Source organism: Symphalangus syndactylus, chromosome 12, assembly GCF_028878055.3.
Source record: "Symphalangus syndactylus isolate Jambi chromosome 12, NHGRI_mSymSyn1-v2.1_pri, whole genome shotgun sequence".
In the NCBI taxonomy this organism is placed as follows: Eukaryota; Metazoa; Chordata; class Mammalia; order Primates; family Hylobatidae; genus Symphalangus; species Symphalangus syndactylus.
The window spans coordinates 132,231,908-132,257,606 of record NC_072441.2 but is presented as its reverse complement, the minus strand read 5'-3'; the positions used below and the strand labels follow the sequence as shown (position 1 = coordinate 132,257,606).

General features: G+C 40.4%; 1 protein-coding gene across 9 annotated transcripts in view; it reads right to left on the bottom strand.

Annotated features, from left to right (window-relative positions):
* TESK2 (testis associated actin remodelling kinase 2) overlaps nt 1–25,699 on the bottom strand; it is a 145,622-nt gene that overhangs the window by 104,500 nt on the left and 15,423 nt on the right. For 8 of the 9 annotated variants that reach the window (XM_055254613.2, XM_055254614.2, XM_055254618.2 and 5 more), the window contains one exon: nt 12,212–12,519. In XM_055254613.2, coding sequence (XP_055110588.1) covers nt 12,212–12,433 — 222 coding nt within the window. In that variant the 5' untranslated portion in view covers nt 12,434–12,519. Of the gene's footprint in view, nt 1–12,211; nt 12,520–14,227; nt 14,319–25,699 lie in introns of all 9 variants that reach the window. The other variant, XM_063627646.1, reaches the window with a different exon arrangement.

Here is a 25,699-nt window from a genome sequence, read left to right as displayed (position 1 = left end):
TAGCTGGGTATATTGTTGCGCACCTGTAGGCCTAGCTACTCAGGAGGCTGGGGCAGGAGGATCCCTTGAGCCAAGGAGCTGGAAGCACCAGGGAGCTATGATCGTACTACTGCACTCCAGCCTGGGCAACAGAAAGAGACCCTGTCGTCTCTAAAAAATTTTTAAATAAAAATAAAAAAGAGGAAACATTAAAGCTTAAATGCATATATTAGAAAATATGAAATCTTAGGAAAAACTGAGATAAGAATAACATTCCAGATCCTAGAGAAAGAACAAAAAAATAGGCCCAAGAAAGTAGGCCAAAGAAAGTAACCGAAGATAGAATTAGAAAACAATGAACTATAAAATGCATACAAACAGTAGATATCAGTACAATCAAAGAGTAATTATTTGACTGTCAGGTTCTGCCCGGGGTAAAGCTATCAGCAGGTTTGGCAAATATACAAAGTCAAACTTCCCTAAGGCAGGTATAGGGGCAAAACCAAATACCCCGCCTCCAGAATCCATTTTTTAAGCTTTCCATTTATCAGGAAACAACAGCTAGTTTAAAAAAGAAAGAAGGAGTATCCTTTGAAAGAAAACATAAATTTGTGTTAAGTGTGATTTTTTTAAATGGGGCCTCAGCCAGGTAGAGCTGTTCACACCTATAATCCCAGTACTTTGGGAAGCCAAGGTAGGAGGATCATGTAAGCCCAGGAGTTAGAGACCAGCCTGGGCAACATAGTGAGACCTCAACTCTACAAATAATTTTAAAAATTAGCCGGGCACAGTAGTATGCCAGTAGTCCCAGATACTCAGGAGGCTGAAGCAGGAAGATCTCCTGAGCCCAGGAGTTCAAGGATGCAGTGAGCCAAGATCGTGCCACTGCACTCCAGACTAGGTGACAGAGTGAGGTCTATCTCAAAATGAAAACAAAATTAAATTTAAAAATATAATTGCTTCTTTCACAGTAACACTTAGCTTAAAACACAAACCCATTGCACCAAGCTGTACAAAAATATTTTCTTTCTTTATTCTATAAGTTTTATCTATTAATTTTTTTTTTACTCTTTAAACATTTATGTTAAAAACTAAGACACAAACACACACATTAGCCTAGGCCTATAGAGGGTCAGGATCATGATATCACTGTCACCTATCTCCACATCTTGTCTCACCAGAAGGTCTTCAGGGACAATAACACATATGGAGCTATCATATCCTATGATAACAATGCCTTCTTCTGGAATATCTCCTAAAGGGCCTGCCTGAGATGGTTTTGTAGTTAACTTTTTTTTTTAATAAATAGGAGTACACTCTAAAATAACAATTAAAAGTATAATGTAGTATATATATAAACCATTAACATAGTCAATTATTATCTTTATCAAGTATTACGTTCTGTACATAATTATATGTGCTATACTTTATACAACTGGCACTGTGGTAGGATTATTAGCACCCACAATACCACCGTCACGGGTAATACATTGCACTACGATGTTACAACAGGTACACAATGTCACTAGGTCACAGGAATTTTCCCTCTCTATTATAACCTTATAGGACCACCATTTTATATGCAGTCCATCATTGTCTGAAATGTCATTATGACTTGTATATACAGGATCTATATGAGAAAAACCACAAAACTCTGATGAAAGACATCAAAGAACTAAATAAAATGGAGAGATACTTCACATTCATGGATAGGAAGACTCAATGTGTGTGTGTGTGTGTGTGTGTGTGTATGTGTGTGTGTGTTTTTGGTAGAGACCTTGTGTCTACAAAAAAATACAAAAATTAGCCAAGCATGCTAATGCACACTTGTACTCTCAGCTACTCAAGAGGCTGAGGTGGGAGGATCACTTGAGCTTGGTAATTCAAGGCTTCTGTGAGCCATGACCACACCACTGCACTCCAGCCTGGGAGACAGAGTGAGACCCTGTCTCAAAAAAAAAAAAAAAAGAAAACAACCTGATTAAAAAATTGAACAGATATCTCACCAAATAAGATATACAGATGGCAAGTAAGTATTTGAAAAAATATTCAACATCATATGTTGTGTTAGGCCATTCTTGCATTGCTATAAAGAAATATCTGAGATCAAGTAATTTATAAAGAAAAGAGGTTTAATTGGCTCACGGTTCTGGAAGCTGTATATGAAACACAGTGCCAGCATCCACTTCTGGTGAGGGCCTCTGGAAGCTTACAATCATGGAGGAAGGTGACGGGGTGGGGGCAGCATGTCACATGGGAGAGTGAGATCAAGAGACAGGGAGGAGGGGGAGGTCCCAGATTCTTTTAAACAGCCAGATGTCACATGAACAAACTGAGCAAGAACTCACTTATCACCAGCGGGATGGTACTAAACCATTCATGAGGGATCTACTTCCATGATCCAATCACTTCCCACTAGGCCCCACCTTCAACATTGGGAATCACATTTCAACATGAGATTTGGAAGGAACAAACATCCAAACTATATCATACACCATTAGATATTTGAAAATTAAAATAACAATGAGATACTACTATATACCAATTAGAATGGCCAAAATCCAAAACACTGACATCAAATACTGACAAGGATATGGACCAACAGGAACTCTTTACTCATTCCTGGTTGAAATGCAAAATGGGGCAGGGCGCGGTGGCTCACGCCTGCAATCCTAGCACTGTGGAGGCTGAGGCAGGTGGATCACAAAGTCAGGAGTTCAAGACCAGCCTGGCCAAGATGGTGAAACCCCATGTCTACTAAAAATACAAAAATTAGCTAGGCGTGGTGGTGGACATCTGTAATCCCAGCTACTTGGGAAGCTGAGGGAGGGAATTGCTTGAACCCGGAAGGCAGAGGTTGCAGTGAGCCGAGATCACACCAATGCACCCCAGCCTGGGTGACAGAGCGAGACTCTGTCTCAAAAAAAAAAAAAAAAAGGAATGCAAAATGGTACTGCCACTTTGGAAGAGTGTGGCAGTTTTTTATAAAACTAAACATATTTTTACCATACAATCCACCAATTGCACTCTGTGATATTTACCCAAATGAACTGAAAACTGACGTCCACAAAGAAACCCCACACATGCGTGTTGACAGCAGCTTTATTCATAATTGTCAACATATTGAAGCAACCAAGATGTCCTTCAATAGGTGAGCAGATAAGCTGTGGCAGATTGAGACAATGGGATATTATTCAGTGCTAAACAGCAATGAGCTATTAAGCCATGAAAAAGCATGGAGGATAAACAAATACATAAATCAATTAATTAATTTCATGCTATCAAGAGTGTGGTGATGCATAATTTCTTAAGAGATTGCTACATTATTATATCCAGGTGTTTCTTTAACCACTGACACCCATTTTACAAGTTTTGATGCACATGTACAGGTGCCTGGAAGTAATTTTAAGACATCTCAATTTCAAAATAGTGAAAGTGTTAGAAATGATGAAATGTAGTAGACAGTTTTTTATGCTTAACTCATCTTGAGTTTATTTCAGTGTTTGAAATTAGGTATAAACATTTAATTTTATCATTTTTCAGATAGTTAATTGTCTAAATACAATTTTTTAATTAGTTTACTCTCCCCCCAGTGGGTTGAAATTTCATTTTTATCCTTGAATTCTGGTGTGATTAACATTTAAATAGACAGAACAATGGAATAAAACAGAAAATCCAGAAGTAGGCTCAAATATATATGCTAATTTAGTGTATGATAGAGATATTTTCTTAAACTAGTAAGGAAAAGATGAACTAGTCAAAAGACGTTAACATAACTAGGTAGTCATCTGATGAGCAAATAGAATTGGATCAATGTTTTATACCTTATACTAGGATAAATTCCGAATGGATCAAAAATTTAAATATGAAAATTAAAATTATAAAAGTTCTATAGCAGAATATGGAAGAATTAATTTTTTAAAATTAATAGGCTGGGCACAGTGGCTCATGCCTGTAATCCCAGCACTTTGGGAGGCCAGGGCGGGTGGATCACCTGAGGTCAGGAGTTCAAGACCAGCCTGACCAATATGGTGAAACCCCGTCTCTAGTAAAAATACAAAAATTAGCTGGGCGTGGTGGCATGAGCCTGAAATCTCAGCTACTTGGGAGGTTGAGGCAGGAGAATTGCTTAAACCCGGGAGGTCGAGGCTGCAGTGAGCTGAGATCGCGCCACTGCACTCTACCCTGGGCAACAAAACGAGACTCACAAAACCCACAACTATGCTGCATCAAGTCCATAAAGGCCTCTTAAATAAAAAATTAAACTTCTAAGTAATGTGAATTGTCATAGTTTAATTGGCAAGAAGTACATCTTATAATCAATGGCATCTTATATTCAATGAAATCTACCATAAAAGCATGAGGAAAACAATATTTTCAAAACCTCTTAGGCTATATGCAAAATCCACAAGTTGTAAATGAAAAGACTGATAGGTTTATTTTGTATTTATTTATTTATTTTTCTTTTTTTAGAGACGGGGGTCTCACTGTTGCCTAGGCTGGTCTTGAACTCTTGGGCTCAAGCAATCCTCCTGCCTTAGCTTCCCAAAGTGCTGGGGTTACAAGTGTAAGCCACCACTGCCAAGCCGAGGTTTAACTACATAAAAACTAAAATGATAAAAGATGAGCAGGGAGAAAATACTTGCAACATAGGTAATAAAGAATTACTATCAGGCAGGCGTCAGACGTCCCCAGCACACTGGAGTCTGGGGTTTGGTGCTGATGGTGCCTCATCAGCATGGACAAACACTGCCTTACAGCTGGACTTTAGTGTTGGGAGCTGTTAATTATTCTAAAGTTCCATAGATTCATGATTTTATAGTTAAGAGTTTATATCTACTTGTGTGTGTGTTTTTTTTTTTTTTTTTTGAGACGGAGTCTCGCTCTGTCACCCAGGCTGGAGTGCAGTGGCGCAATCTCGGCTCACTGCAAGCTCCGCCTCCCAGGTTCACGCCATTCTCCTGCCTCAGCCTCTCCGAGTAGCTGGGACTACAGGCGCCCGCCACCACGCCCGGCTAATTTTTTTGTATTTTTAGTAGAGACGGGGTTTCACCGTGGTCTCGATCTCCTGACCTCGTGATCCGCCCGCCTCGGCCTCCCAAAGTGCTGGGATTACAAGCGTGAGCCACCGCGCCCGGCCTCTACTTGTGTTTTTAAAGGAAGAACCCAGGGCCAAATTATTTTGAAGTGGGAGTGGGCTGGACCGGAGTCTTTCTGTGCCCTTTTCATGCTGTGTTTGAGGATGTGTCCATTGCTACATCCATGTAACTCATCTGGGGCAGGGGACGGCAAACCGTCTAAGATTTTTCAGGGGTAAAGTTAAGCAGAAGTATGTGTAAATATGAGTGCAAAAGTGTGGCTGAGCCATATGTGCCCTTGATTTGATTTGGGAAGCCTGAGGGAGGCAGCATTCCTAGCCACGTGCTGCCTGCCCAGCACAAGGTAGGGTGGTAACTGGGGTGGTGAAGGGGCAGCTCTGTAGAGCATGGTCTGCCTTAGGGCCTGAATTGTCCTCGAAGCGCATGCACTGTGGAAATTGTTCACATGAGCCAGAGACATCACTCTTTAGGATTCTATTGGCAGCACCTGAACTGGCTTGACATTTGTGGAGGTGGTGTTTCTTTGAAGCACGAACCTTTGTTTTATAATAATTAAAATCTTTATTTGGTGGCCAGGAGTAGTGGCTCACACCTGTAATCTCAGCACTTTGGGAGGCCAAGGCAGGCAGATCACCTGAGGTCAGGAGTTCAAGACCAGCCTGGGCAACATGGTGAAACCCTGTCTCTACAAAAATATAAAAATTAGCCAGGCATGATGGCGGGTGCCTGTAATCCCAGCTACTCAGGAGGCTGAGGCAGGAGAATCACTTGAATCCAGGAGGCAGAGGCTGTAGTGAGCCAAGATCACACCACTGCACTCCAGCCTGGGAGACAGACCAAGACTCCGTCTTAAAAAAAAAAAATTTATTTGGTATAATTTAATATAGTTTAGAAGCTATCTAATCTGGGTTTTTTTGGAGGGGCAAACTCTTTCGAAAATTAAGTTTTGCTTTTAATTAAAAATTAAGTCTTAGTTAAAACTCAGGCTGCACAAAATTCTTCAGTTACTTCCCATTACTTTATCAGTAATATTCACCACATTTTCCTAGATGTTTATTGATTACAGTGTTGGGATCAAATTCTGCATTAAATGTATGCAAATATATTGGACAGGCTTTGTGTTTTTCACTGTGAAATGCAATGGTAGCTTGAATAAGAAAGTATCTAGAAGCCAAATTAACATAATAATGACTTCAAAAAAAGAATTACTATCAGGATATGTAAAGAACTACAAAAAAAATCAACACAACAGAAGAAGGCAGGTAAGAATATAAGTGAACAAGTTTTATAAATGACCAATAAACAAAAGGACTTCACTAACAATCAGAGTACAAAAATTAAAATGAATTAACAACTCAGGAAGTTGAAGCAGGAAGATTGCTTGAGGCTAGGAGTTTGACCAGCCTAGGCAACACAGACAGGGACCCCATCTTAAGAAAAAGCCTGGGCACGGCGGCTAATGCCTATAATCCCAGCATTTTGGACTTTGGGAGGCGGGGGCAGGAAGATTGCCCAGGTCCAGGAGTTCAAGACAAGGCTGGGCAACATAGCAAGACCCTGTCTCAAAAAAAGAAGAAAAAAAAAGCCGAGTGCAGGGGCTCATGCCTATAATGCCAGCACTTTGGGAGACTGAAGCAGGAGGATCATTCGAGTCCAGAAATTCAAGATCAGCCTGGGCAACAGAGCAAGACTCAGCCGGGCGCGGTGGCTCACGCCTGTAATCCCAGCACTTTGGGAGGCCAAGGTGGGTGGATCACGAGGTCAGGAGATCGAGACCATCCTGGCTAACACAGTGAAACCCCGTCTCTACTAAAAGTACAAAAAATTAGCCAGGTGTGGTGGCAGGGGCCTGTAGTCCCAGCTACTCGGGAGGCTGAGGCAGGAGAATGGTGTGAACCCGGGAGGCGGAGCTTGCAGTGAGCTGAGATCGCGCCACTGCACTCCAGCCTGGGCGACAGAGAGAGACTCTGTCTCAAAAAAAAAAAAAAAAAAAAAAAAAATAGAGCAAGACTCCATCTGTACAAAACACTTTAAAATTAGCTGACGTGACAGTAACATGCCTGTAATCCCAGCTACTTGGGAGGCTGGGATGGGAGAGTCACTTGAGTCCAGGAGGATGCAGTCAGCTATGATCACGCCACTGCACTGCTGCTTGGATGACAAAGTGAGACCCTGTCTCTAAGGAAAAAAAAAGAGGCTGGACACGGTGGTGTATACCTGTAATCCCAGCACTTTGGGAGGCAGAAGCAGGCTGATCACTCGAGCCCAGGAGTTCAAGCCCAGCCTAGGCAACATGGTGAAACCACAACTCTACAAAAAAATAACAAAAATTAGCCAGGCATGATGGTGTGTGTCTGTAGTCCCAGCTACTCAGAAGACTGAAGTGGGAGGATCACTTGAGTCTGGGAGGTCAAGGCTGCAGTGAGATAGCACCACTGCACTCCAGCCTAGGTAACAGAATGAGATCCTGTCTCAAAAAAACAAACAAACAAACAAAAAGAGAGAGAGAGAGATCAACCCTCGCTAACATGGTTAATTGACTGTGACATGAAGGGTGCCAAAACCATTCAATGGGGAAAGGACAGTCTTTTCAACAAACAGTGCTTGTAAAACTTGGTATCCACAAGCAAAAGAATGAAATTGGACCCTTACTTTATACCATATTGAAAAATTAACTTAAAATTATCAATAACCTAAATGTAAGAGCTAAAACTATAAAACTCTTAGAAGAAAAACATTGTGGAAAATCTTAATGATATTGGATTTGGTGATGATTCCTTGGATTGACACCAAAAGCAAAAGGTAACAAAAGAAAAAATTAATTTGACTTAATCAGAATTTAAAATTTCTGTGCAAAAAAGGACACCATCATGGGAGTGAAAAGACAAATTACAAATTGTGAGAAAATATTTGCAAATCATATATCTGGTAAGGGATAAATATTCCCTATATATAAAATATATAAATACAATGCAATTCAAAAATGAGCAAAGGATTCAAATATACATTTCTCCAAGAAGATATACAAAAAAGGTCAATAAGCACATGAAAAGATGCTCAAAATCACTAGTCGTTTAGAAAAATGCAAATCAAAACCACAATGAGATACCACTTTTCACATCAAATAGGATGATTACCATGAAAAAGAAAATAAGTGCCAGTGAGCACCTGGGGAAACTGGAACGCTTACGTATTGCTGATAGAACTGTAAAATGGCACAGCCACTATGGAAAACAGTCTGGTGGGTCCTCAAAAAGTTAAACATAGATTGACTAAGTGAAATAAGGCAGTCAAAAAAAAACAAATACTGTATGTTTTCACTTACATAAGATATCTAGGGTAGTCAAACTCTTAGAAATAAAGTAGGATAGTGGTTGCCAGGCGTTGGGGGGAATGGAGAAATGGGGAGTTGTTTAATGGGTACAGAGTTTCAGTTTTGCAAAATGAAAAAGTTCTGGAGTTTGGAGGCACAACCACGTGTACATACTTAACAGTTGTGTTAAGTATGTACTTAACATAATTAAAAACTTTTAAGATAGTAAGAAAAAAATTTTATTTTATTTTTTATTTTTTTTTCCCCCCAGAGACAGAGTTTCGTCATGTTGCCCAGGCTGGTCTCAAACTCCTGGGCTCAGGCAATCCTCCCGTCTTGGCCTCTCAAAGTGCTGGCACAGGCATGAACCACAATGCCCAGCCAAAATGATAAATTTTGTATGTATTTTGCCATAATCTTTTCTTAAAATTAAACATAGAATTACTATATGGCTCAGCAATTCTATTTACAGCTAAATACCCAAAAGAATTGCAAGCAAAGAATCAAATAGATACTTGTATATCAATATTCATAGCAGCATTAGTCACAATAGCCAAAAGGTGGAAACAACCCAACCATTGACAGATAAAATATAACATATACATACAATGCAATATTAGCCATAAAAAGGAATGAAATTCTGATATATGCTACAACATGAATAACCCTGAAAACATTATGCTAAGTGAATTAACTCTAACACAAATGGATAAATATTATATTAATCCACTTATATAAGGTACCTAGAATAAGCAAATTCATAAAAACAGAAAGTAGAAGATATTAGTGGGTGGGAGTGAAACTGCCCCCACAGGGTTCACAAGAAGTGCATGCCAGGTTCTGGACAGAAATATAATTAAGCATTAATCAGGCCGCACTTTGGCCCACTTCCTAGTTGCTAAAAGTCATATAGCACTAGATACTATTTGCATCCCTATTGTTCCTACAGAATAGGATTTCTGATATTAGGGTCATAAAACTTTAAGATGTTATTTCCATTCCCATCTTTCCTATAACAGGATCTCTGACATTATAATCATAAGGCTTTTGTTTAAGGATTGCTTAATATGTTTTTCAGACCCCTGAATTCCAGCAACCAGTTTGAAGACCCCCACAGAGGAACAGGATCTGCAAGAGAATACAGCTTCTTCATCTCCCTGTCCCATGACTTCACCCTGTACTCTTTTTTTTTTTTTTTTTTTTTGAGACGGAGTCTCGCTCTGTCGCCCAGGCTGGAGTGCAGTGGCGCGATCTCGGCTCACTGCAAGCTCCGCCTCCCGGGTTCACGCCATTCTCCTGCCTCAGCCTCTCTGAGTAGCTGGGACTACAGGCGCCCGCCACCACTCTTTAACAAATAAACAATTGCTTGGCTGGGCGCGGTGGCTCACGCTTGTAATCCCAGCACTTTGGGAGGCCGAGGCGGGCGGATCACGAGGTCAGGAGATCGAGACCACAGTGAAACCCTGTCTCTACTAAAAATACAAAAAAATTAGCCGGGCGTGGTGGCGGGCGCCTGTAGTCCCAGCTACTCGGAGAGGCTGAGGCAGGAGAATGGCGTGAACCTGGGAGGCAGAGCTTGCAGTGAGCCGAGATTGTGCCACTGCACTCCAGCCTGGGCGACAGAGCGAGACTCCGTCTCAAAAAAAAAAACAAAAAACAAATAAACAATTGCCACATTTCGGCCCACTTCAAAACCCTTAAAAAACCTTAGCCCCAGTCTCCTGGGAAGATGAATTTGAGGTTTTCCTCCATCTCCTCATTTGGCGGCCCTATGATTAAACCTTTCTGTGCTGCAACCTGGTGTTTCAGCTTATTGACTTGCTGTGTGCATTGGGCAATGAACCTATTTACAGTTACAGAAGGGAGAATTAGTGAGTTAATATTTCATGGATACAGAGATTCTGTTTAGGATGATGAGAAAGTTCCGGAAAAGGATAATGAAGATGGTTGTACAACATTGTAAATGTAATTAATGACACTGAATTGTACACTTAAAAAATGGCTAAGATGGTAAATTTATGTTATATATATTTTACTGCAATAAAAAGTACTTTAGAGGAAGACACACTAGAAAGAAAGAAGCTGGAAATGGTACATAGAGACAATTCTATGGAGTTGTTTTGGTCCAAAAAAAAAAAAAAAAGACATGGGAAAGTATACATATTAATAAAAGAAACAATAGGGGCTGGGTGTGGTGGCTCTTACCTGTAATCCCAACACTTTGGGAGGCCAAGGCAGACTGATCACTTGAGCCCAGGAGTTCAAGAACAGCCTGGGCAACAAGGTGAAACCCCAACTCTCCAAAAAATACAAAAATTAGCTAGGCATGGTGTCATGCAACTGTAGTCCCAGTTACTCTGGAGGCTGAGGTGGAGGGATCATCTGAGCCCAGGGAGGTCAAGACTGCAGTAAGCCATGATCACACCACACTGCACTCTAGCCTGAGTGACAGAACGAAACCCTGTCTCAAAAAATAAAATAAAATAATAGAATAAAATAGGTCAGGCATGGTGGCTCATGACTGTAATCCCAGCACTTTGGGAGGCTGAGGTGGGCAGATCACTTGAGGTCAGGAGTTCAAGACCTGCCTGGCCAAAATGGTGAAACTCTGTCTCTACTAAAAATATAAAAATTAGCCAGGTGTGGTGGCAGACACCTGTAATCCCAGCTACTAGGGAGGCTGAGGCAAGAGAATTGCTTAAACCCGGGAAGCAGAGGTTGCAGTGAGCCAAGATTGTGCCACTGCACCCCAGCCTGGGTGACAGAGTGAGACTCCATCTCAAAAAAATAAAAATAAAATAAAATAAAGGGGAAATAACAGAGCCAAAATGTTTGTTTTTTTTTCCTTAAAAGAATTTTTTTAACATGTTAATGGTAATACTTAGCACTGAAAATACAATGTAGAAAAGAGAGGGGAGAATTTCTTAGGCAATGCCTATTAGTAGGCAAGTGGAAATGGAACGTACAATATAAACAGAAATAATGGACTTAGGAGCATAGGTAGTTCATCCATAGCACAAGGTATAAAGGCCAAGTAACTGGGTAAAGATGTGTGTTGATAGCTATTGGTAGTAATGGGAGTCTGCAGAAGTTCTCTTCAGCTTGCTTCAATTTTCTCAGTGAATTCGGAAGCAATTCATTAATTACTGACAATGAGGACTAGAGAGGAAATACTGGGATTTGATGAGAGAAGAAAAGGTACAAAATACTCTCTTGAGGGAGTGAGTGAACTAGGGAAATATGATTGCTTAGGAGCATTATGGGCTCATATTTTTTTGAGACAGGGCCTTGCTATGTTGCCCAGGTTGCTCTCAAACTCACAGCCTCAAGCAGCCTCCTGAGTAGCTCGGACTACAGGTGCATGCCATTGTACCCAGCTATCAATTTTACTGAAGATAAGCAAACAAAAACTATATATGTGGGTGTGTATATATATAATTTTTATATATGTATATAAGGTGTGTGCCTAATATATGTATACGCACAGAAAGAGTCCAGAAGTATACATACTGAATTGTTAACAGTGGTTATTACTGGAGAATGTATGTGTGGATGCATACACACGTGTGGCTGGGGGTAGAGGTGAGGTGGAAGAGACTCCTATGTTATTTGAATTTTTAACCAGCACATTATTTTGGGGATTCAAACAAAATATCTTAATATAAGTTAATAAATAGCTTGAAAGGAGAATTTAGAACAGTGTTCAAGATCCACAGCACCTTTATTAGGCAAATCCTACATCCTAATTAAACACAACTATCAACCTGCAGTAAATGTAACCACAGCAAGACACTATGAGAAAAGCTGAAGAATCACTCACCTTGAACACTTCAGAAAAGAAGCCAGACCCTATTTTTTCACAGGTGAAGTCATCCAAACGCGTCAGTCGGGAAAAGGCACTTATAAGAGCTCGATACGAAGATGGCCAAACTCTTCCCACCTGGCTCACATTTCCATCTCCTCCACCACCTCCTTCAAACTCTTCAAGACGCTCCACACGTGGGGGAAATCCTGCAATTGAATTCCGTTTGCTCCGATCCATAGTCTAAATAATCACTTTTTTCTTCTTTTAAGAAGGAACTCCACACATAAATTTTTGTTGAATTTTACTTCTCTTCTGGTTTGACACTAAAGAGATCAAAAAAATTTCCACTGAAATCTTTAATGAATAAATACATGCAAAGCAATAAATACTCAATGCAAAAATATTTCCTTTCACATTCTAGTTCCTGGTTTTCAGATTTAAAAAACGCTTTATGTCTTTACCCTCAAATAACACTGATATATTTAAAGCCCAAGATATAATCAGTCTTTACCATGAGTAGAGTATCATGAAGATCACCAATTACATTCTAAGTAACAAAATAACAATGATAATATCTACCATTCATTGAGCACCTACTTTCCAGGAAACATAGTATAAGAGCTTGACATACATCATGTCATTTGATTCTCAGATAATCCATGATATAAGGATTATTATGTTCATTTCACAGAGGGATCAAGAAATCAGTCACTAAAAGGCAGAGATAAAATTAAAATGGAAGCTGGGTGCAGTGGCTCACGCCTATAATCCCAGCACTTTGGGAGGCCAAGGCAGGCGGATCACTTGAGGTCAGGAGTTTGAGACCAGCCTGGCCAACGTGGTGAAACCCCATCTCTACTAAAAATACAAAAATTAGCCAGGCATGGTGGGAAGCACCTATAATCTCAGCTACTCAGGAGGCTGAAGTAGGAGAATCACTTGAACCCAGGAGGCAGGGGTTGCAGTGAGCCGAGATCATGCCACTGCACTCCAGCATGGGCAACAGAGTGAGACACTGTCTCAGACAAAAAAAAAAAAAAAGTGCAAAGCCTGTCTGATTCAAAAGCCTGTGCTTCTTTCTACCAATACCCTTTATAGCCTCATATATTTTCTTTATTTCAAAAATTAATTCCAAATATATAAAACAAACATTACAAGGAGACTTCAAAATTATGTATTATATAATTTTTAAAAAAGAAAACTATATCCAAAAGCAATCTAAAAATTCACTGTTGATGAAAAAGCACAGTCCAGTAGAAGTAACTATAGAAGGCTCCATCCCATCTGGTACATAACTAAGAATAAAAGCACAAGCCTACTTTTTCTTTTAGCCTGTCTCTCCCTATTTCTGCTTTTTTCCATGAGACTCAATTGTAAGGGTTCTATGCAAAATACAACATTGTGACTCCTCAATTAGTGAAATGCTTTCATAAAGGAGGTGGATACCTACTCAGTTTACCACCACCACTTCTAACCAGCTCTGCAACTCAAAGAAAAGTGGCAGGAATCCCAGGGCCATCTTAGCAACATGAGTCTGCCTCCTTACCCATTGCCAGAAGTCAGCACTGTACCCAGTGTGTACAACCACAGTTTCTTTCCTGGCAATGTGCAATTGGAATTAAGATAGTCCAGTCTCAATATGGCGGCTTTCTAAAATAGAAGTCATGTAAAATCAGGAGCTGTTGGCCAGGGCCATTTTCTATAATACAGCCTGGAAGCCAGAAGAAGTCAAGAGATTGAGGCCAATTTTCAAAGAAAAAAAAGGGAACTTTTTGAACTCCCTGTTCTGCTCTAATCCCCAATTCTTAAGGCCTAACTGCATCCTGAGGTTCCATGCGATCTCCCTGAATCTAGTTAATCTAGTTCTACCACAATCTTCAAAGAAGGAAGAATACTCTGAGTTCCCAAATAACAAAACATTTAAGTACCTCTATTGAACCTATGCCAAAAAGTGGCATCAGCACCACCAGACCAAATATTTATATCCACAAGAACAAAAATTTAGGGTTAGCTGGCCACAGTAGCTTGTACCTGTAATCCTAACACTTCAGGAGGCCAAGGCAAGAGGATCACTTGAGTTCAGGAGTTTGAGACCAGTCAGGGCAACACAGTGAGACCTCGTCTGTATGAAAAAATGTAAAAATTAGCCAGGCACGATGGTACACGCCTGTAGTCCCAGCTACACAGGTGGCCGAGGCAGGAGGATTGCCTGAGCCCAGGAGTTTGAGGCTGCAGTGAGCTGTGATAGCACCACTGCACTCCAGCCTGGGCAACAGGGCAAGACCTTGTCTCAAAAAAATTTAGGGTTATAAGACAAAAAATTTGCAGCCACAAAAAAGAATGAAATCATGTCCTTTGCAGCAATATGGATGCAGCTGGAAGCCAGTATTCTAAATGAACTAACGCAGAGACAGAAAACCAAATATCACATGTTCTCACTTATAACTAGGAGCTAAATCTTGGGTTCACGCGAACATAAAGATGGGAACAACAGACACTGGAGGCCCCAAAATGAGGGAGACAGGCAGGGGCTGAAAAACCCCCTATTGGGTACTATGTTCACTATTTTGGTGGTGGGATCAATAGAAGCCCAAACCTCAGCACCACACAATATACCCTTGTAACAAATCTGCATACATACCTCCTGAATCTAAAATATAAATGGAATTTTAAAAATAAAATAGAGGCTAGGCACGATGACTCACACCTGTAAAATCCCAGCACTTTGGGAGGCCAAGGCAGGCAGATCACCTGAGGTCATGAGTTCGAGACCAGCTTGGCCAACATGGCAAAACCCTCTTTCTACTAAAAAAAAAATACAAAAAAATTAGCTGGGCGTTGTGGTGGTCACCTGTAATCCCAGCTACTCGAGAGGCTGAGGCAGGAGAATTGCTTGAACCCAGGAGGCGGAGGTTGCACTGAGCCGAGATCATGCCATTGTACTCCAGCCTAGGCAACAAGAGCAAAATTCTGTCTCAAAGTAAATAAATTAAATAATAAAAATAAAATAAAATAGGGTTGGGTGCAGGGGCTCATTCCTGTAATCCAAGCCCAGGCTGGAGTGCAATGATGCTATCACAGCTCACTGCAGCCTCAAACTCCTGGGCTCAGGCAATCCTCCTGCCTCAGCCACCTGTGTAGCTGGGACTACAGGCATGTGCCATCATGCCTGCCAGTTCAAGACCAGACTGGGCAACACAGCAAGACCCCCATCATTAAAAAAAAATAATAATTTTAAAAACCAAATTTTCTTAATTTTAGAGCCAGTAGAAAACATCAACTTCAGTCATTCATTTTATATTTGAAGAAACATAAGGCCCAGAAAGTGGAAATGCTAAAAGTTAATGCTATAACCTATTTACTAGCAAAGCTAGACTTGAAACCAAGGAGCCAAGGGTAGTGCATTTCTCAAAGTATGTCTGTTGATAATGTGCTTCAAACTACCTGAGGAGCTTGTTTAAAACCCAGAGTCATGGGTCATAACAGCTTTTTTTTTTTTTTTTTGAAACACAAGGTTTCACTATATTGCCCAGGCTGGTCTTGAACTCTTGGTCTCAAGTGATCCTCCCACCTCAGCCTCCCAAAGTGCTAAGATTACAGGTGTGAACTGCACCTGGCCACTGTGTTTTTTTTTTCCAAACATCAGGAATTTTAAAAGCATTTCTTCATTTAATCTCAAAATGTGGCCAGGCACGGTGGCTCACACCTGTAATCCCAGCACTTTGAGAATCCCTTGAACCCGAGAGGCAGAGATTGCAGTGAGCTCAGATCACACCACTACACTCCAGCCTGGGTGACAGAGTAAGACTCTGTCTCAAAAAAAAAAAAAAAAAAAAAAAAAAAAAACAGCAAGATAGGTCTGATCTCCATTTTACAGAAAAAGAAATATAGGCTCAGAAGATGAAGTAACTTGCCTAAGGATACAGAGCTAGTAGAACCAGAACTGGAACCAAGTTCTATCCAGCACCAAAGCTCAAACTTCTTCCATTTCATTATTACTTAGCTCAGTATTTTTCCACTATGAGAGTTGTAGGAGTTAAGTTAGTTATCTGGGTTGAAAAAAGAACAGAGACTTTAGTGCAGAGGAAGGCTAGGCTGATTATAATTTGAACAGAGAAAAGAAAAAAGAAACTTTAGAAAAATAAAATATATTAAAGTAATTTACAAAACATATGTAAAGTACATAAAACATCATTGACTATATGAAACACAGTTGTCTGCTAAACTGAACAATTTGATGTTTGCCATCAACTGACTTTTTCATTTTTGAGATATAAACTCTTTTTAATTTTTATGTGTACATAGTAGGCATAGACATTTACAGGGTACATGAGATATTTTGATACAGGCATACAATGTGTAATAATCACATCAGGGTAAATGAGGTATCCATCACCTCAAGCATTCATCATTTCTTTGTGTTACAAACATTCCAACTGTCCTCTCCCAGTTATTCTAAAATATACAATGAATTATTGCTGACCGTAGTCCCTCTGTTGTGCTATCAAATACTAAATCGTATTCATTCTATCTAACTATATTATTGTACCTATTAACCATCCCATTTCCCACTCAACACCCCCAACACACTACCCTTCCCACCCTCTGGTAAACCATCATTCTATTCTATATCTCCATGAGTTCAATTGTCTTAATATTTAGCTTTAGCAATGAGTAAGAACATGCAAAGTTTGTCTTTCTGTGCCTGACTTATTTCACTTAACATGATGTCCTCAAGTTCCATCCATGTTGTTGCAAAAAAGAGGATCTCTTTTTTTTTTTTTGAGACGGAGTCTCGCTCTGTCACCCAGGCTGGAGTGCAGTGGCGCGATCTCCACTCACTGCAAGCTCTGCCTCCCAGGCTCAGGCCATTCTCCTGCCTCAGCCTCCTGAGTAGCTGGGACTACAGTCGCCTGCCACCACGCCCAGCTAATTTTTTGTATTTTTAGTAGAGACGAGGTTTCACCGTGTTAGCCAGGATGGTCTCAATCTCCTGACCTTGTGATCCACCCGCCTTAGCCTCCCAAAGTTCTGGGATTACAGGTGTGACCTACCCCGCCCAGCACAGGATCTCATTTTTTTATGGCTGAATAATCCATTTGTATAGGTGCCACATCTTCTTTATCCTTTCATCTGTTGAACATTTAGGTTGCTTCCAAATCTTGGCTATTGTAAACAGTGCTGTAATAAACATGGGAGTACAAACGTCTCTTCACTATACTGATACCCTTACTTTTGGGTATATATTCAGCAGTGGGATTGCTATATCACATTGTAGCTCTATTTTTACTATTTTGAGGGACCTCCATAGTGTTCTCCATAGTGGCTGTACTAATTTACATGTCTATCAATAGTGAACGAGGGTTCCCTCTTCTCCACATCTTGGTTAGCATTATTTGCCTATCTTTTGAATAAAAGCCATTTTAAGGGTGAAATGATAACTCATTGTAGTTTTGATGTGCATTTCTCTGATGATCAATATGTTGAGCAACTTTACATAGATCTGTTTCCCATTTGTATGCCTCCTTTTGAGAAATGTCTGTTCAGATCTTTTGCCCATTTTTTAATTAGATTGTTAGATTTTTTTCCTATAGAGTTGTCTGAACTCCTTATATTTTCTGGTTATTAATTCTTTGTCAGATGGGTAGTTTGAAATATTTTCTCCCATTCTGTGAGTTGTCTCTTTACTTTGTTGACTGCTTCATTTCCTGTGCAGAAGCTTTTTAACTTCATGTGATCAAATGTGTCCATTTTTGCTTTGGTTACCTGTACTTTGGGGAGGTTGCAGTGAGCCAAGATCACGCCACTGCACTCCAGCCTGGGAGACAGAGCAAGACTCCATCTCAAAAAAAAAAGAAAAAGAAAAAAAAAAATTGACCAGGCATGGTGGTGTGCACCTGTAGTCCCAGCTATTCAGAAGGCTGAGGCAGGAGGATTAGTTGGGCCCCAGGAGGTCAAGGCTGCAGTGAGCCATGACCACACCACTGCACTCCAGTCTGGGCAACAGAGCAAGACTCTATCTCAAATAATAATAATGATAATATATATTATATATTATATATTATATATTATAGAAAAGCAGAATAGCATAGTCATGAATGCTATGACACCTACAGCCAAACAATCTGGGTTCAAATCCTTGCTCCATAACTTCTAGTTATATGAACTTGGATATGTTATTTAACCTCTCTACATCTCCAGTTCCCTATCTGTAAAATGAAAATAAAAACAGTGCCTACATTATATTTTATATCTATGAACTCATTTAATCCTTACAATAACCACAAAGTTATTGATTAAATGGATAGTACCTAATAAACAATAAGCATTCAATTCCTGTTTGTTATTATAATTATTAAAGATATTACATATTTATAGTGAACATCTAAAAGCATGAACTAAAAATGAAGACATTAAATTCATAATAGTATTTGCCTCAGGGGAAAGAAAGTGAAACGACAAGAAAGGGAAACAAAAGAGACATCCACTATACCAATAAGATTTTGTTTCCTTAACGTGATGAAGTGGCCAAGTGGTTAAAGTGATGGACTGCCAATAATATTTTTGTTTCCTTTTATTGAAAAATAAACTTATGGCAAACAACACAAAATGATATATTTGTTAATTTTATCATTTTTCATTAATTAATATTTGTTAATTCTGGGTGTTATTTATTATACTGTACTCTTTTCTGCATTTAAATTTTTTTAATTTCAAAAAAGTTTAACAGGTTTTTTTGTTTGTTTGTTTGTTTTTGTTTTTTTTTGAGATGGAGTCTCGCTCTGTCACCCAGGCTGGAGTGCAGTGGCGCGATCTCGGCCTCGATCTCTTGACCTCGTGATCCGCCCGCCTCGGCCTCCCAAAGTGCTGGGATTACAGGCGTGAGCCACCGCGCCTGGCCTTTTTGTTGTTCTTTTTTTTAAGATGCAGTCTTGCTCTGTCACCCAGACTGGAGTATAGTGGTGCGATCATGGCTCACCACAACCTCTGCCTCCCAGGTTCAAGGGATTCCCCTGCCTCAGCCTCCCTAGAGGCGCGCGCCACCACGCCCGGCTAATTTTTGTATTTTTAGTAGAAACGGGGTTTCACCATGTTGGTCAGGCTGGTCTCAAACTCCTGACCTCGTGATCCGCCCGCCTCGTCCTCCCAAAGTTCTGAGATTACAGGCATGAGCCACTGTGCTTGGCCTTCACAGTTTTTTTTTTTTTTAAGTCTATTGCTAATGCAACAGCTATGTAGCATGCTTAAGCCAAAAGATTGAGAACAACTTGGCAAATAAATAGCATGCCAATGTGCAAGCCAAGCCTCTAGACTCTCAAACTTTTATTCTGCTAAATTTCCACCGTAGTTTTTGGTCCTAGGAATATATATATATCTTAGGCTAAAACTTCAAAATCATGGGTGAATATTTGGATGGCCTAACTTATTTAAGTCCACAAACTTAAAATATTGGGTGGGATCACTGGCTCACGTCTGTAATCCCCCAGCACTTTTAGAGGCTCAGGCAGGATGACTGCTTGAGCCCAGGAGTTCAAGATCAGCCTGGGCAACATAGTGAAATCCCCGTCTCTACAAAAAATGCAAAAATTAGCCCGGCATGATGGTGCACACCTGTAGTCCTAGCTACTCAGGAGGCCAAGGTGAAAGGATTGCTTGAGCCCAGGAGGTCAAAGCTGCAGTGAGCCGTGTTTGGGCTACTACATTCCAGCCTGAGTAATAGAGCAAACGTCTGTCTCAAAAAAAAATAAAATTGGAGAGCTCATAACAAACACTGATATTTAGTGTAGAGCCCCTATCACATGCTAAAGTAATACTAATGATTAGATAGCTGAGATGAGTGGTAAGAAGTAGAGTCCTCTCCATGGGAGTAAGAACTGTATTAATCCATTTTAGGGAAGTGCTGAGAAAGAGAAAACTTCCAAACCATGCCTTCTGCTCCCTTGGCGAGCAAACTAAATGACTATATTTTAAATGAAATCAACCAAGCTATAAATGGCTGTCAATTTATTCTGACAGATTTTAACAACTAATAAAAGGCGGCAAAAGTATACATGTACAAACCCTAAAACCAAGCCCAATTTTATAAAATGTGGGAATTATTACTTTTAAAATAAGAAAATACATTATTTCAAATATATGACATTTTATGATGGTTTCTGCCTCTGGATTACCTCTCTTGGTCTTATTTATTGAGTATTATCTATTGATACTAATAGTGTCCCTCAAAGTATTAATATACTTTTTTTGGAACAGAGATAACTACAGTTACCATCACATTACCAGAAAGACATAAGGCGTTATTGTCACAATGATGGGGGTGTGGGATGAGCACTACTGGTATTTTAGTGGGCAGGGGCTAGGAAAGCTAAATGTCCCACAATGCACAAAACAAAGAATTGTCCTCCCCTAAATGCCAATAGTGCCCTAGCTGAGAAACACTGTGTTAGAAAAGCTTAATCATTTTTGTTCTTAAACTAGGAAATAGCATTTAGCAGTCTTTCAAAAATGCCCAAATTACGTGGCTTATAAGGACACAAGTAATTTTTTAGTAACTATGTTTTCAACTTAAATATTATAAACTTGGAAGTTCAAAACTTTTTCTTTTCTACATAGGTAGGTTTGTTTTTTCAAATATTAATTTCATTTATATAGGAGTTGATTTGTTTTTCACAAAGAAAATACAATTAAAAGCTTTGATTGGGGAAAGTAATTTGAAAAGCTACCGATTAAAAAACAGTTAGTGAACTAAATAGCCTATGTTCAATATTATACTTTTTTATCTTTCCAAAGTAAGAATTCCAAAAATCACTTTTCAGAAATATCAAGGAAATTTTTAGGACTCTCAGACCACACTCCTGTCCTAAACATGCTTCTGGAAATAATAACTGCAGCTGCTATTTACTACAGACCATGCATTCTACCAAGGGTTTTGTGTGTTGTCTCTAATCTTTGTGACAACTCTGCAAAGCACGTATTATCATCTCTAATTTAAAGAAAAAGAAGTCAAAATCCTGAGAGATTATGACTTCTCCAAATATAAACAACTAGTGAGACTCAGGATTCAAATCTAGCACTTCAAACCTAAGCACTTCCCATTATAACATGTCTCCTTCAGAAATACAAATTTCTGTGAAAAATGATTTGTGGATTAGCTATGTAGAAAGCTGCTACTATTCCCAAACTTCCCTCAACAGGGAGAGTAAAAAGTGTACAAATGATGGCTCTACCAGTCTCTGAGGCAAAAGCCTTCCTTCAGTCATTCAATCACATTCTACAGACAGAAAAATCAGTATTGATTTAAACAGGCTTTCTAAAGAATGGATGCCATGATGACAGCGAAAATATGCCAAATCCCAATCATTCTCTATTTTCCATTCTAATGCACAGTATCTGTTGTTTCTCACCCCTTCATTTCACCAAAACAAAGTAGATACAACTTCACAATAGTCCAGACACAAATTTAATCCTGCAATGCACTAGAAAGCTATCTACCAACAGGTAGCTGGATTTGGCAAAGTGTCAGCCAGCAATAAAAAATTGTCAATGTCCATCCAAATATGAAATCATGTGTACACAAAGTTGGTAATATTATCCCACAAAGTCATCAAAAAAGATTTCTGAGAATTCAGTGGACTTTTACACCCTAAAGAGTAGAAAAAGACTGCAAACATAATATACCAATATCCTCATCACATTGTTTTCTTTCTTTAATCATAAAAAGTCCCCACCTAATCCAAAATAAATTAAGGATTCATTATGAGTAATATGTAGCCCCAAAAACTGGCCACTTATTTTCTAGAATGGGAATACTGACAAGTACATTAGCTGGGTATCAATACCAAACACATGGCAAATCTACATGACAAGTCTGCTCAGCTGTTATCCTTTCTATGGACCAACACAGCTAATACAGACACGTTTCAGGATGACTGTCTAATTAAAAATAAAAGCAATACTGCTGAGCTTGCCATCCTGCTGTGAAATAATGAGTTGCAGTTTCCATTCAAACCAAAGGCAATCTAGCATAAAAACTGGCATCCCTTATCTAATTAACCAGGAATATACACAATGGCATATATTAGTACCAGACAGATCAAAAGCCAGTTCTTAAAAGCGTATTAGCTCTTCTAAATAAGCATCATATTTGCTGTGTAACTTCAATCCACCAGGCCCCAAGCCATGACATAAAACAGAAACTTAGGGTGAAAGTTATAAAGGCAGTTAGAGATGAACTAGTTTAATCTTTAGACCAATTCAGGAATCCCCTCTATTAGCTGACTCAAATATTAATTGGGTAGCCACTAGGTGCAAGGCATTAGGACAGGTGCTATAGTATTTACTGAGCATTTTTTATAATCTAGATGCTTTTCCAAGCGCTTTACATTTAATATCCATAACAGTCCTCTAAAATAGATACCATTATTACCCCCAATTTACAAATGTGTAAACGAAGGCATTAAGGAATTAACTTGCCCAATCTCATAACCAAGAAATGGTAGAAGGCTGAGCACAGAGGCTCACATCTGTATTCCTAGCACTTTGGGAAGCCGAGGCGGGTGGATCACGAGGTCGGGAGATCGAGACCAATCTGGCCAACATGGTGAAATCCCGTCTCTACTAAAAATACAAAAATTAGGCACTGTGGTATGCACCTATAGTCCCAGCTACTCAGGAGGCTGAGGCAGGAGAATTGCTTGAACCCAGGAGGCGGAGGTTGCAGTGAGCTATGATCACACCACTGCACTCCAGCCTGGTCGACAGAGCAAGACTCCAACTCAAAAAAAAGAAGTGGAGGAGCCAGAATTCAAACCCAGAGGCTGTACTCTTAATCGCTATGTTAATATTGCCTCTCTGGTAGGAGGATGTACAAAATGGAATAAAACAGGACTCCACCTTTCCAAGAACTCAGTCTCCCGAAAGATACATGTAAATCAATGAATATAATACAGTACAATAAGATAATTTTTTTTTTTTTGAGACAGAGTCTTGCCTGTTGCCCAGGCTGGAGAACAGTGGTGCGATCTCGGCTCACTGCAACCTCCGCCTCCTGGGTTCAAGCAATTCTCCTGCCTCCACCTCCCGAGTAGCTGGGACTACAGGCACGCACCACCATGCCCAGATAATTTTTTTTGTATTTTTAGTAGAGACGGGGTTTCACTATGTTGGCCAGGATGGTCTCAATCTCTTGACCTAGTGATCTGCCCAACTCAGCCTCCCAAAGTGCTGAGATTACAGGCATGAGCCACTGCGCCCAAACAAGATAATTGTTAATGACAGATAAGAGGGAAGGCTTAATTAAGACACTGGCAGTGAGGAAAAATAAGTGAGAGAAGGTAAGTGACCATTTTTTTAGAGATGGGGGTCTCACTATGTTGCCCAGGCTGGACTTTACAGGCATGATCACTGCACACTACAGCCTCGAACTCCTAAGCCCAAGAGATCCCCTTTGCCTCAGCCTCCTCAGCACTACCATGCTGGGCAGAGATAAGTGACATTTTTAAAAAGGTGTTCTGGCCAGGTGCAGTGGCTCACGCCTGTAATCCCAGCACTTTGAGAGGCTGAGGCAGGTGGATCATGAGGTCAGGAGATCGAGACCATCCTGGCTAACACGGTGAAACCCCGTCTCTACCAAAAATACAAAAAAATTAGCCGGGCGTGGTGGCGGGCACCTGTAGTCCCAGCTACTCTGGAGGCTGAGGCAGGAAAATGGCGTGAACCTGGGAGGTGGAGCTTGCAGTGAGCCAAGATAGTGCCACTGTACTCCAGCCTGGGCGACAGAGCAAGACTCCATCTCAAAAAAAAAAAAAAAAGGTGTTCAAGTCTGGGCACCATGGCTCACACCTGTAATCCCAGCACTTTGGGAGGCCAAGGCAGGCAGATCACCTGAGGTCAAGAGTTCGAGACCAGCCTGGCCAACATCTCTACTAAAAATACAAAAATTAGTCAGGCATGGTGGCAGGCACCTGTGATCCCAGCTACTTGGGAGGCTGAGGCAGGAGAATCACTTGAACCCAGGACGCAGAAATTGCAATGAGCCAAGATTGCGCCATTGCACTCCAGCCTGGGGGACAAGAGCAAAAATCCATCTCAAAAAAAAAAAAAAAAAAAGGTGATCAAGTGGATATATGAGGTACAAGAGGTACCCAGATGACTCCAAGTTTAACTAGAATCCCTCCCATGTTTCTGGTTTGGGTAACTGGGAGAATGGCTAGCCATTCACCTAGAGGATATGATGTGTAAGGAGATGCGAATTATTCTCAGATCTTACTGAGTTTAAGTTGCCTGAAGGAACACCAGTTAACAATGTCCAGGAGGCTGTTGGAGACACCACGCTGGAGCTTAGGAGAGAGGACTAGACTGAAGATGTACACTTAAAAGTCACTTCAGCCTGGGCGACAGAGCAAGACTCTGTCTCAAGAAAAAAAAAAAAAAAAAAGTCACTAGCATGCCGGGCGCTGTGGCTCACGCCTGTAATCCCAGCACTTTGGGAAGCCGTGGTGGGCGGATAACGAGGTCAGGATATCGAGACCATGCTGGGTAATACAGTGAAACCCTGTCTCTACTAAAAAAAAAAAAAAAAAATTAGCCAGGCATGGTGGCGGGTGCCTGTAGTCCCAGCTACTCGGGAGACTGAGGCAGGAGAATGGCATGAACCCGGGAGGCAGAGCTTGCAGTGAGCCGAGATCGTGCCACTGCACTCCCTGGCCAGAGAGTAAGACTCCGTCTCAAAAAAAAAAAAAAAAAAAAACAAAAAGTCACTAGCACTTACTAAAGAATTTCCCGAAGTAGAGAATATGACTCTAGGTAATACCAAATTCCTACCATGCACCAAAGCCCAGGCACCTTCTTTTTGTGCTTAGGTGAAAGCAGGTAAGTGTTCAAGGGAACATCAATATATACAGGACAAAAAAAGGAAGAGTATACAAATGAGACTAAAAAGGAAAAAAGCAAGAATAAAACCAGAAGAAAGTATATTGCCATTGATAGTACTGACAAAAACCACAATTACTTTTGCACCAACCTAATATGTCACAGAAACCAAAAGTGGAAACAGCACACATATCAAATACCACAAAGTAGTATCTGGTATGAAGAAAACTGTCCACTGGATTGGACACTACAGAAGGCAGAGTCAGCCTGGCCTACTGAAACACTACCAGTAACAAAGAGCTCACTACAGTAGTCTGTTCTACTATTGCAAAGTACTGGTTGTTAAAAAGCTTTTCTTCTTTCCAACAACACAACGAAAAGCAAAGGCATTGGAGTACACACTACTGTGTTCAAATTCTGACTTTGAAGAATTAACAGTTAAAACAACCAAATGCAATGATGATACTTGGCTAGATCCTGATTTGAACAAACCAGCTATAAAAGACAATTAGGGGCCGGGCGCGGTGGCTCACGCCTGTAATCCCAGCACTTTGGGAGGCCAAGGCGGGCGGATCACGAGGTCAGGAGATCGAGACCATCCTGGCTAACACAGTGAAACCCCGTCTCTACTAA